General features: G+C 40.6%; 1 protein-coding gene and 1 non-coding gene across 2 annotated transcripts in view; both read left to right on the forward strand.

The window, feature by feature from the left end:
• APEX2 (apurinic/apyrimidinic endodeoxyribonuclease 2) overlaps positions 1-2,239 on the forward strand; it is a 34,814-nt gene extending 32,575 nt beyond the window's left edge. The window contains exon 7 of the mRNA XM_019943625.3: positions 254-2,239. Coding sequence (XP_019799184.1) covers positions 254-274 — 21 coding nt within the window. The 3' untranslated portion in view covers positions 275-2,239. The remainder of the gene's footprint in view (positions 1-253) is intronic.
• Positions 2,240-12,351: 10,112 nt separating this feature from the next.
• LOC117310522 (U2 spliceosomal RNA) lies at positions 12,352-12,542 on the forward strand. The gene has a single exon (XR_004524666.1). It is a non-coding gene; the product is annotated as a U2 spliceosomal RNA (small nuclear RNA).
• The last annotated feature ends 564 nt before the right edge of the window (positions 12,543-13,106 follow it).

Genomic DNA, 13,106 nt, shown 5'->3' on the forward strand with positions numbered 1-13,106 from the left:
TGTTACAGATGAAGAAACTAGGGCTCAGAGAAGTGAGACAACTAACTGATAATTACCGAGATAGTAAGTTCAGAGTCCAACTATGAACTCAGGCAGTCTGGTTCCAGAACCTGTACTCTTTAAGCACTATTCTCCCTTTCAGGATATACAGTTAAAAATTTGAAGTTCTCTATTTCCTCTTTTTATTACCAACTCCTTATCCCTTTGTAATTTTCTTCTCCTCACTATCTTCTTTTTTCTTTCTCAATCCTAGGGCAGCAGGACGATGTCATAACCAGGCAATTTCATCTGTGGAGCAGATTATCATCATTAATAGTATATTAACATAAATGGAATCATACTCTATAATGATTTGCAATTTCCTTTTTTTCTATTTGACCACATGGCAATATGCCATGTAGTTCTTTCCATATAAATTCTTTCTTTTTTGTGGAGTCATACTATTCAAGAATCTGAATGTTAACATTATTTAAACACTCACTTATTAATGGAAATTTAAGTTACTTCCAGGGATTTCCCCCATCCATTATGAATAATGTTGCAATAAATATCTTTGGGCTTATGTGAGGATATTTTTTATATGGTAGAATCCTAAAAAAATTCCTGGGTCAAAGGATATATAGACATTAAAATTTTTGATACTGCTAATTTGCCCTATACATTTGCTATACATCCCCAATAATGGTGCATAAGAGTGTGTGTGTCTGGTCTCTCATAAACTTGCCAACACCATTTAAAAAATTTAATTAATTACTTAACTGAAATATACTTAATTTACAATATTATAACTAATTTTTATTATTTCCTTCCTTCTGCTAACTTTGGATTTAGTTTGCTATTTTAATTTCCTATTTCCTTAAGGTGTAGAGTTAGGTTATTGGTTTGATATATTGTTTCTTTTTAAAAATATGTTTTTATAACTATAAATCTCTGAGCACTGCCTTGCTGCATCCCATATGTTTTGATAGGTTGTATTTTCATTTTAATCCATTTCTAAGTATTTTCTAATTTCCCTTGTGATGTATTCTTTGACCTACTGATTGTTTAATAGTGTGTTGTTCCATTTCCACATACTTGTGAATTTTCCAGTTTCACTTGTTATTGATTTTCAGTTTCATTCCTTTGTCACCACAAAAGATATTTTGTAAGATTTTATTCTTTTTAAATTAACTGAGACTTGGGGCTCAATTTATGGTGTATCCTGGAGAATGCTCCATGTGCACTTGAGAAAAATATGTATTCTGCTATTGCCAGCAGAGCATTCTGTATATATTATTTGTTCTAGTTGGTTTATAGTGTTTTGCAAGTTCTCTATTATTGATCTTCTGTTTATGGGTTGTTGTTCTACCCATTACTGACAGTGGAGTATTGAAGTATAGAACTATTATTGTAGAACTATTTCTCCCTTCTGTTTTGCCTGGTTTTGCTTCATATATTTTGTGATGGTCTTGTTAGTTGTGTGTATGTTTATAATTATAGCTCCTTGGTGAATTGACCTTTTAATCAATATGTAATGTCCTTCTTTGTACCTTGAAACACATTTTGAATTAAAGTCTGTTTAGTATGATATTTGTATAACTACCCCAGTTCTCTTTTAGTTACTATTTGCGTGGAGTATTCTTTCCATAATTTCACTTTCAACCTACCAGTTTCTTTTGATTAAAATGAGTCTCTTGTAGGCAGCATATAGTTCGATCATAATTTTTTCATCCATTCTGCCAATCTATGCCTTTTGATTACATAGTTTACTCTATTTACATTTAAACTTATTACTGATAAGGAAGAATTAGCTTCAGCCATTTTGCTATTTTTTTCTATATGTCTTATAGCTTTTCCTTCCTCATTACCTCCATTACTGCCTTCATTTGTGTTTAATTGATTTTTTGTTGTTGTGTTCCATTTTGGTTCCCTTCTCATTTTCCTTTTTGTGTATTTTGAGTTATTTTCTTCGTGGTTATCCTGAGGATTATAAGTAACATATTGAATTCATAACATTTTAGTTTGAATTAATACTAACAGCTTCAGTAGCATGCAAAACTCTGCTCTTATGCTCCTAGACACCTCTGTCCTTTCCCCTTTATGATGTTATTGTCATAACTTACATCTTTATACAATGTGTATCCACTAGCATTGACTTATAATTATTGTTTTATGAATTTGTCTTTCAAATCATATAGTAAAAAAGAAAAGTTACAAACCAATAATAAAATAATACTGAATTTTATATTTACCTATTTAATTACCTTTACCGGTGTTCTTTATTTCTGTGTATGGCTATCTAGCATCCTTCCCTTTCAGCCTGAAGGACTCCCTTTTGCATTTCTTGTAGGGCACGTCTACTGGTGACAAATTCTTCTGATTTTGTTTGTTTGGGGCTGTCTTGATTTCTCCTTCAGTTCTGATGAATAGTTTTGGCATATATAGAATTCTTAGTTGACTATTTTTTTCTTTTCACACTTTAAGTATGCCTTCTGGCCTCCATGGTTTTTGATGAAAAATCAGCCATTAGTTTCTGGGGAAAACTGAAATGCAGAAGAACCCTGCTTCCCCAACACACCCCCCAAAAAGTTCAATGATTGAACAGCTATCCATGAATAAAAACAGCTCTGGAAAACCTCTAGAGTCCACCTAGGAATTTTAGCAGCACAGTGGAACAAAAACCAGTATTTTTGAGAACCACACAAGCAGAGAAAGAAGACAACTTCATTCTATCTGCAACATCCCATCTCCCAAAGCAGCATTGTTCAGCACCAAGAAAGAACTTCCACCAAGAAAGAGTTCCTCTCTCTAGGAAAGGAAGAGTAGGGGTGAGCAAACAGCTTATCCAGCCTCTTGAGGCATTGCAGAAAGTTCCCACTTTGGTTTCACCCCACCTAGACCAGCAAAGCTGAAATGTATACAGCCAGCTAGGAAAAAGGAAGAAAAGCAGAGGCTATTATTAGCAGACATACAGCAGGAGCAATCATAGTTCACAAAGACCTGCTCTGCAGACGAATTCAGCAAATTTCACCACTGAGGAAACCAACAGCCAACACAGTTGCTGTGGATTGCCTGCATATTTCACCAGCTTTCACTCCACAGGTATTTGCATTTGCTGATGCCAGCCATCTGAGTTCCTTCCCACTCCTTTCCTCCTCCCACCCCTGTCAGAGCCCAGGAACCATACCAACAGCTATCCAGGATCCTGAAGCTATGCAAGTATAAGTTGCCAGCTGCCTGAGTCCTTCCGTGCTACTGCCAGAGCCCAGGAGCCACACACATAGCTATGTTGAGCCTCTGCATCTGCATGAGTGCAAAATGCCAGCCTAAGCACCCTGGGTGACTTTCACCACTGTGCTTCTGCTTGGGGCCTCCATCTGCACATCCACATGGATCTAGCCTTATGCCTCCACTGTAGCTTTCATACCCTGAGGAAGATCGTGCAGCCACAGTGGGCACACCAAAAGCCAGGGCTCCTGGAGCAACTTCTGAGCCCAGATCAGGCCCTGTCTTCTGTCACTGTCCAGCACTACCACACCCACCCATAGTTAACCTCTTCAACTGTGTGTCTGCATGCTTCCAGCCTGGATCCTGTCATCAGCCATCAGCTTCCACTGCAGTACACATGCCCGGGGTAAGATGGGCAGGGAGAGTTGGAGCCACAGGTGATCACATGGAATGCCACAGCCCCTGCAGCTGTTTGTGGGCCTCGATTAATCACTGGCTGGCAACATCACACCTACCCATAGCTAGCCCTTCTAGCTGTGTACCTGCATGTCCCTAGCCCAACTCCCACTATCAGCCTCCACTGAAGCACACATGCTTAAGGAAAAAGTGTGCAGGCACAGGTGTCTGCAGCTAGCCTCTGCAGCTGAGTGTGTGCACACCACTGACTCTGACCAGCAACACTGACTGCCCTGGTCCCTAGCTGCTAGATCTAGAGGTGCCACTAAGGAGTCCAACAGTCCTTGCATCCACTGCATACCCCCCCCACACTGTGCTGTGCTCACCAAGGACCACATAGTTGTCAGTGCTGTGGACAAAATTGGCCTAAACTGAAGAGACATCATGCTTCCCAGACGCAGTGCCACCACAAGCCCCCATACTTGACGCCCTGGACCACTAGAACCAGGTCACAGCATGATACAGTGTGCCTCTATTCATAGGTGAAATGCTTCTGTTACTGAAGTCAGTCCATAAAGTCTAGAAGAGTTGACTACTCCTTCAAGTGTGCAGATACATAGTCAAGGCTACAGGAATCATGAGAAAAAAATCAGGAAAATACATCTCTACCAAAGGAATACAGTAAACCACCAGCAACTGTCCCCAGAGAAATAGAGCTCAAGGAAGTGTTCAACAAAGAATTCAAAATAATTTTTCTACAGATGCTCAGAAAGCTACAAGAGAACACAGATAAACAATTTAATGATGTCAGGGAAACAGTGCAACAATGAAAGGAGAAGTTCAATAAAGAGATAGAAAGCATAAAAAAATAACCAAACAGAAATTTTGGAGCTAAATACAATCACTGAATGGAAGAATACAACAGAGAACTCCAACAGCACACTTTAACAAACAGAAGAGAGAATCAGTGAGCTAGAAGGCAGATCAATTGAAATTATCCAATCAGAGAAGCAAAAAAAATAATAATAATGAATGAAAACGAATGAAGAAAGCCTATGGAAATTATGAAATACCATCAAAAGAAATATTATACTTAACTGGAGTCCCAGAAGAAGGGATGGAGAAATGGCTGAAAGCTTATTTAAAAAAATAATGGCTGAGAACTTCACAAACCTGGGAAGGGATATAGTTATTCAGGTTCATGAAGCTAATAGGTCACCTCAAAATTTCAATCCAAAACAATGTTCTCCAAGATACATAATAATAAAATTGTTTAAAGACAAAGAGAGAATTTTACAAGCAACAGGAAAAAAATTTTCTACAACGAGGGAACACCCATAAGGCTATCAGTGGATTTCTCAGCAATGAACTTACAGGTTAGGAGAGAGTGGGATGATATACTCAAAGTGCTAAAAGAAACTGCCAACCAAGAATACTTTAGCCAGCAAAGTTGTCCTTCAAAACTGAAAGAGAGATAAAGAGTTTCCCGGGCAAAAGCTGAGGGATTTCATCACCACTAAAGCTGCCTTACAAGAAATGCTGAAAGGAATTCTTGAAGCTGAAACAAAAGAATGCTAATTACTAACATGAAAACATAAGAAAATAAGCAACACATTGGCAAAAGTGAACATATAATTAGACTCGAAACAGCTTGATACTGTAATATGGTGATGTGTTAACTAGTTAACTCTAGCATAAAGGTTAAAAAACAAAAGTACCCAAAATAGCTATAGCTTCAACAATTTGTTAATGGATACACAATAAAAAAAGATTAAAATAGTGACATAAAAAGTATAAAAGGAAAGGGGATTAAAGTATATAGGTTTTGCATGCAATCAAAGTTAAATTGTTATCAGTGTAAAATAGACTGTTATATATATAAGAAGATTTATGTAAGCCTCCTTGTTAACTGCAAAGCAGTTACAAAAAAGATAGAACGAGGGGAATCAAACAATATCACTTTGGAAAATTATCAATCCTCAATGGTAGACAGCAAGAAAGGAAGAAAAGAACAATCAAGCTACAAAACAGCCAGAAAACAATTAATAGGATGGCATTAGTCAGTCTTTACCTATCGTTTACCTATTAAGAATTACTCTAAATGTAAATGGATTGAATTCTCTAATAAAATGGCAAAGTGTGGTTGTATGGATGAAAAAATAGGACCCAACTATATGATGCCTATGGAGACTCACTTCAACTTTAAGGACACACATAGGCTCAAAGTAAAGAGATGACAAAAGATATTCCATGCAAGTGGAAACCAAAAGAGAGGAGGGGTAGCTATATGTATATCAGAAAAAATAGTCTTTAAGCAAAAAATAGTAACAGAAGGCAAATATGGTAATTATGTAATGATAAAGGGGTCAAGAAGATATAACGATTGTAAAGGATGCATGAACCCTGATGTTCATTGCAGCACTATTTACAATAGCCAGGACATGGAAGCAACCTAAATGTCCATTGACAGAGGAATGGGTAAAGAAAATGTGGTACATATATACAAGGGAATATTACTCAGACATAAAAAGGAATGAAATAGTGCCATTTGCAGAGATGTGGATGGACCTAGAGATTGTCATACAGAATGAAGTAATTAAGAAAGAGAAAAACAAATATTGTATAATATAGCTTATATGTGGAATCTAGAAAAATAGTGCAGATGAACTTATTTGCAATGCAGAAATAGAGTCACAGATGTAGAGAACAAACTTATGGTTACCAAGGGGGGAAGGGAGGGTGGGACAAATTGGGAGATTGGGATTGACATATATACGCTACTATGTATAAAATAGATAACTAATGAGAACCTACTGTATAGCACAAGGAACTCTACTCAATGATCTGTGGTGACCTAAATAGGAAGGAAATCTTAAAAAGAGTGGATATATGTATACGTATAACTGATTCACTTTGCTGTACAGTAGAAATTAACACAACATTGTAAAGCAACTATACTCCAATAAAAAATAAAATAAAATAAATAAGAAAGAAGATATAACAATTGTAAATATATATGAATCTACATATATTAAGCAAATACTAACAGTTCTGAAAAGAGAAATAGACAGCAATACCATAATAGTAGGAGACATCAATGCCCCACTTTCAACAACAGATAGGACATCTGTACAGAAAATAAATAAGGAAACATTGGATTTGAACCATACTATAGAATAAATGGAACTAACAGACATGTACAGAATATTCCATCCAAGAGCAGCAGAATATTCTTAAGCACACACAGAACATTCTCCAGGATAAATTATATAATATGTCAGAAGACAAGTCTTACCAAATTTTAAAAAAGATTGAAATTATAGCTAGTATATTTTCTGACTACAATGGTATGAAATTAGAAATCAATAGCAGGAGGAAAGCTGGAAAATTAACAGATAGTTGGGAATTAAACAACATGCTCAGTGGACATATATACACTACCAAATGTAAAATAGATAGCTAGTGGGAAGCAGCTGCATAGCACAGGGAGATCAGCTTGTTGCTTTGTGACCACCTAGAGGGGTGGGATAGGGAGGGTGGGAGGGAGATGCAAGAGGGAGGGGATATGGGGATATATGTATATGTATAGCTGATTCACTTTGTTATACAGCACAAACACAATACTGTAAAGCAATTATACTCCAATAAAGATGTTAAAAACAACAACATGCTCAGCAGCAATTGATGGGTCAAAGAAGAAATTAAAAGCGAGATCAAGAAATATCTTGAAACTAAAATTGAAGCACATCAAAACCCATGTGTTTCTACAAAAGCTGTTATAAAAGGGGAATTTATACTGATAAATGCCTACATCAAGAAACAAGAGAGGGGAGGAGTCAAGATGGTGGAATAGGAGGATGTGGAATTCGTCGCTCTTCACAAGTATATCAAGAATACAACTACAAACGTAACAGTTCTCATAGAGCACCTGCTGAACATTAGCGGAAGACTTTGGACACCTAAGAGGACAAGAAACATCCCCTCACAACTGTCTAGGATGAAAGAAAGAAGAAAAAAAGAAAAGAGGAATCAAAAGAGGGACCAGCAACCCTGGTGGGAAGCTGAAGGTGAGGGGAGGTCCTCATATTCAGAAAAACTCTCTCATGGTGGGGAAATCAGCTGGGACAGAAAAGGACCTTCAGGGGATCAAAGGAGAATGCAGTGGACAGTCTGTAGAAGGCAGGAAAAATTAAGAACTGCATGGTCTACACTGCAGCTCTGCACATTCCAGCCTGAGTCGTGAGTCACCTGTTGCAAAGGGAGGCTGGGTGCAGGAAATTGGGGTTTGGAGCACGGACCCAGGGAGGGGACAGCTGTTGGGTGTGAAAAGATAGCCTGAAGGGACAAGAGTAAGGAGCTGCACAACCGGGAAAGTCTGCAGAAAAAACCTGGGACACCATAAAAGCAAGGCGTCATTTTTGAGTGGCGTACAAGGGGCAGAACTACCATTATAACCCCTTTCACCACCTGCCGGCTTCTTCAGCCTCCATGGGCATTGGGAAGGGCTCCTATCTGAGCAGGCACACCCATCCCTCGGGCCAGGGTCTCCTCTGCCCATGTGGGCTCCAGAGGCCTGAGTGCTGCCCATCCCAAAGCCTCCTTGGGCATCAGCCCTGGGCTCCCCTGCCTGGGATGAGAGTCTGCTGATGCTGGCTGGGCTGAGTGCTAAAGCGTGGGGTTGGGAGAATGGATCTGGGCAGAGGAGTGCTGTAAGCTGCACGGATATAGCAGTGGGGACAGGAGTGAGGGGATGCGCAGCTGGGAATGCCCCTAGAGGAAGCATGCACTGCCTGGAAAGTGGGGCACCATTGTTGAGAGGTGTGAGGGGAGCAGGGCCACCACTGCCCCCACATGCCAGCTCCTGCCTCTGCAGGCACTGCCAGGCACTCCCACCAGAGTGAGCATGCCCCAGACTGTTGCAACTGCCTGCTGGTCCCCGCTGCTGCAGGCAACTCATGAACGCCCCAGTTGTGTCCGCCATACCCCTCCCTGGCCTGAGTAAGTGTGCCCCAAGCAGCCACTGCTTTCACCCACTCACACCTGGGCAAGGAACAGATTCCTGAGGGTGGCACACATGCAGAGGTGAAGCCAAAACGAGAATTGAGCCCCAGGGGCCATGCGACTAAGGAAGAGGAATGGAAGTCTTTCCATGCAGCTGCACAAGCCATGGATTAAATCCCCAAGATTGACTTGGTAAATCCAGCCTCTCTGGAATACCTGAATAGACAATGAGTGTTCCCACAGTTGAGACCGATCTAGCCTTCATAGCACTGGAGTTTTGGGTAACATACATGTGGGAGTCAAGCCAGGTCAGAGTCTGAGCTGGCCCCACAGTGCCCACAGCAGGTCCAGGGACCTACCTAGGTTATTGGAGGTCCTCCTGGGAAGGTAGGGATTGGCTGTGGCTCACTGAGGGAGCAATGACACTGACAGAGGAGGGCCCAGAAAAATATTCTTAATTCTATTATTCAGTTTTGTTTGTTTTGTTTTGTTCAGTTGTTGGTGGTGTTCCTTTTATTATCTTTTATCATTTATTTTTATTTTTTAAATATATATATATATATTCTATTTTTACTTTACTTGTTTCCTTGTTTTGTTCTTTGTTTTTTCATTTTATTTTTTCTTTAGTTTTTTTGATTGTTTATATGTGTATATTTTGTTTTCTTCACTTTTCTTGTTTTTTGTTTGCTGTCTGTTTTTGTTTTATTTTTCATTTTTTAAGTTTTGTTTGTTAAGGCCTTATTGACTGTTCTCATGTTTGAATTCTTTTGTTTGTTCTCTTGTTTTTTTAAATTTATTTTATTCTGTGTGTGTGTGTTGTGTTGTTGCTGCTGTTTGCTGTTGTTTTTGCTCTTTGCCTTGGGTTTCTTTTCTGTTCTTTCTTTTATCATTGGGCAGCTTGTGGGCACTTGGTTCCCCATCCAGGGGTCAGGCCTGGGCCTCTGGGGTGGAAGTGCCAAGTCCAGGACACTGGACCGCCAGAGAATACCTGGGCCCAGGGAATATTAATCGGTGTGCATACTTCCGGAGGTATCCATATCAACACCAAGATGCAGCCCCACACAACAGCCTGCAGGCTCCAGTGCTGGACACCTCACACCAAGCAACCAGCAAGACAGGAACACAGCCTCACCCATCATCAGACAGGCTACCTAAAGTCATACTAAGATCACAGACACCCCAAAACACACCACCTGATGTGGCCCTGCCTTTCAGAGGGAAAAGACTCAGCTCCACACCCCCAAGCACAGGCACCAGTCCCTCCCACTAGGAAGCCTACACAAGCCCTTGGACCAACCTCACTGACTGGGAGCAGACAACAAAAGCAAGAGGAACTACAGACACTGAAGCCTAAGGAAAGGAGACCTTAACAGTAGGTTAGACAAAATGAGATGACAGAGAAATAGATTACAGAAGAAGGAGCAAGGTAAAACCCCACAAGACCAAATAAATGAAGAGGAAATAGGCAATCTACCTGAAAAAGAATTCAGAGTAATCATAATAAAGATGAACCAAGACCTCAAAAATAGAATGGAGGCACAGATTGAGAAGATACAAGAAATATTTAACAAAGACCTAGAAGAACTAAAGAACAAACAATCAGTGATGGAGAACACAAAACTGAAATGGAAAATACACTAGAAGGAATCAATAGGAGAATAACTGAGGCAGAAGAACAAATACGTGACATGGAAGATACAATGGTGGAAATAACTACTGCAGAGCAGAATAAAGAAATAAGAATGAAAAGAATTGAGGACAGTCTCAGAGACCTCTGGGACAACATTAAACACACCAACATTCGAACTATAGGGGTCCCAGAAGAAGAAGAGAAAAGGAAAGGTACTGAAAAATATTTGAAGAGATTATAGTTGAAAACTTCCCTAACATGGGAAAGGAAACAGTCAACCAAGTCCAGGAAGCACAGAGAGTCCCATTCCTACAGGAAAAATTCAGGGAGAAACACACTAAGACACATATTAATTAAACTATCAAAAATTAAATACAAAGAAAAATCCAAGATTTTGGATCATTTTTACTATCATTACTCTGAATTCTTTTTCAAGTAGACTGCCTAACCCTAAAGAAGCGGCTGATTAGTGGGCTCTGGCTCACTCAGGCTGCGGGGAGGGAGGGGTACGGAATGTGGAGCGAGCCTGTGAGGGCAGAGGCCAGTGTGCCATTGCAACAGCCTGAGGCAGGCCGAGTGTTCTCCCGGAGAAGTTGTCCATGGATCATGGGACCCTGGCAGTGGTGGGTTGCAGAGGCTCCAGGGAGGGAGGTGTGGATAGTGACCTATGATTGCACACAGGATTCTTGGTGGCTGTAGCAGCAGCCTTAGCACTTCATGCCCGTCTCTGGTGTCCATGCTGATAGCCGTGGCTCAAGCCCATCTCTGAAGCTCATTTACATGGTGTTCTTAATCTCCTCTCCTCATGCACCCCGAAACAATGGTCTCTTAACTGTTAGGCAGTTCCAAACTTTTTCCTGCACTCCCTCCCAGTTAGCTGTGGTGCACTAGCCCCCTCCAGGCTGTGTTCACACAGCCAACTCCAGTCCTTTCCCTGGGATTTGACCTCCGAAGCCCAAGCCTCAGCTCCCAGCCCCCACCCACCCCAGTGGTTGAGCAGACAAGCTTCTCAGGCTGGTGAGTGCTGTTCGGCACTGATCCTCTGTGCAGGAATCTCTCCACTTTGCCCTCTGCACCCCTGTTGCTGCGCTCTCCTCTGTGGCTCCGAAGCTTCCCCCCCGCCCATCCCCCTGTCTCTGCCAGTGAAGGGGCTTCCTAGTTTGTGGAAACTTTTCCTCCATCACAGCTCCTTCCCAGAGGGGCAGGTCCAGTCCGCATTCTTTTGTCTCTGTGTTTTCTTTTTTCTTTTGCCCTACCCAGGTACAGTGGGGGTGAGTTTCTTACCTTTTGGGAAGTCTGAGATCTTCTGACAGTGTTCAGGAGGTGTTCTGTAGGAGTTGTTCCACATGTAGATGTATTTTTGATGTATCTGTGGGGAGGAAGGTGATCTCCACGTCTTACTCCTCCACCATCTTTTTTTTTTTTTACGGTACACGGGCCTCTCACTGTTTTGGCCTCTCCCATTGCAGATCACAGGCTCCGGACGCGCAGGCTCAGCAGCCATGGCTCACAGGCCTAGCCGCTCCGCAGCATGTGGGATCTTCCCGGACCGGAGCACGAACCCATGTCCCCTACAGGCGGACTCTCAACCCGTGCGCCACCAGGGAAGCCCCCCTCCACCATCTTGAAGGTCCTCCCGGCATAGTTATTTTTAATTCTTTTGTTTTTTTAACCTTTACACTCTAGTTAAATGTGATTTACACACCACCATTAAAGTTTTGTAGTATTTTGAGTTTGACTATATACTTACATTTACCAGTGAGTTTTATACTTTTAGTTTTATACTTTTATAGGTTTACATGTTACTAATTAGCATCATTTTGGTTCAGCTTGAAGAACTTCCTGTAGCATTTCTTGTAAAGTCAGGTTTAGTCATGATTAATTACCTCACTTTTTGTTTGGCTGGCAGTTTTATCTCTTCTTTATTTCCAAAAGACAGCTTTACTGGATAAAGTATTCTTGGTAGGCTTTTTTTATTTTTCTTTCAGCATTTTGAACATATCATCTCACTCTCTCCTGAACTGCAAGGTTTCTAGTGAGAAATCTAGAATCTTATGGAGTTTCTCTTGTATGGAATGAATCACTTTTCTCTTGGTGAATTCAAAATTCTCTTTGTCATCGCTTCTCGGCCTTTTGGCTAAGATCAAGTGTAGTATCTGTTCTTATCAGTTTAATATCTGATACGTCCTCTATCCGAGGACAATATATTAAATGGATTTTTGGAGCTGGGAGTCGGAATAGGAGCTTGCTCTGTCCGCTCCACGCATCGACCTGGTATTGCAGTATCTCCAGGAATGGTGCACTTCCCCTCACGGGGACCAAAAAAAAAAAATTCTCTTTGTCTTTGATTATTTACAGTTTGATTGTAATGTGTCTTGGTGAAATTCAATTTGGGTTGATCCTCTTTGGGCACCTTTGACCTTCATGTTCCTGGATATCCATAAATAGCTCTTTCAAGATTTGGAATGTTTTCAGCCATTATTTCTTTAAGTAAGCTTTACATCTCTTTCTTGCTCTCTTCTTCTGGGACTCTCATAATCTGTATATTAGTTCCCTCATGGTGTCTGATGAATCCTGTAGGCTATCTTTGATCCTTTCACTCTTTGTTGTTCTCTGACATGATAATTTCAAATGACCTGTCTTTGAGTTCACAGATTTTTCTTCTGCATGATGAAGTCTGTTTTTGGTGTTCTCTATGGAATTTTTCTTTATTCGATGCTTTCTTCAGCTCTAGAATTTCTCTTTGGTTCTTTTTCATTATTTCTATTTCTTTATTGAAATTCTAATTTTGTTCATGTATGGTTTTCCTGATTTTGCTAAGTTATCTGTGTTCTCTTGTAGCTCACCAGCTTCCTTAAAACAACTATTTTGA

Source organism: Tursiops truncatus, chromosome X, assembly GCF_011762595.2.
Source record: "Tursiops truncatus isolate mTurTru1 chromosome X, mTurTru1.mat.Y, whole genome shotgun sequence".
In the NCBI taxonomy this organism is placed as follows: Eukaryota; Metazoa; Chordata; class Mammalia; order Artiodactyla; family Delphinidae; genus Tursiops; species Tursiops truncatus.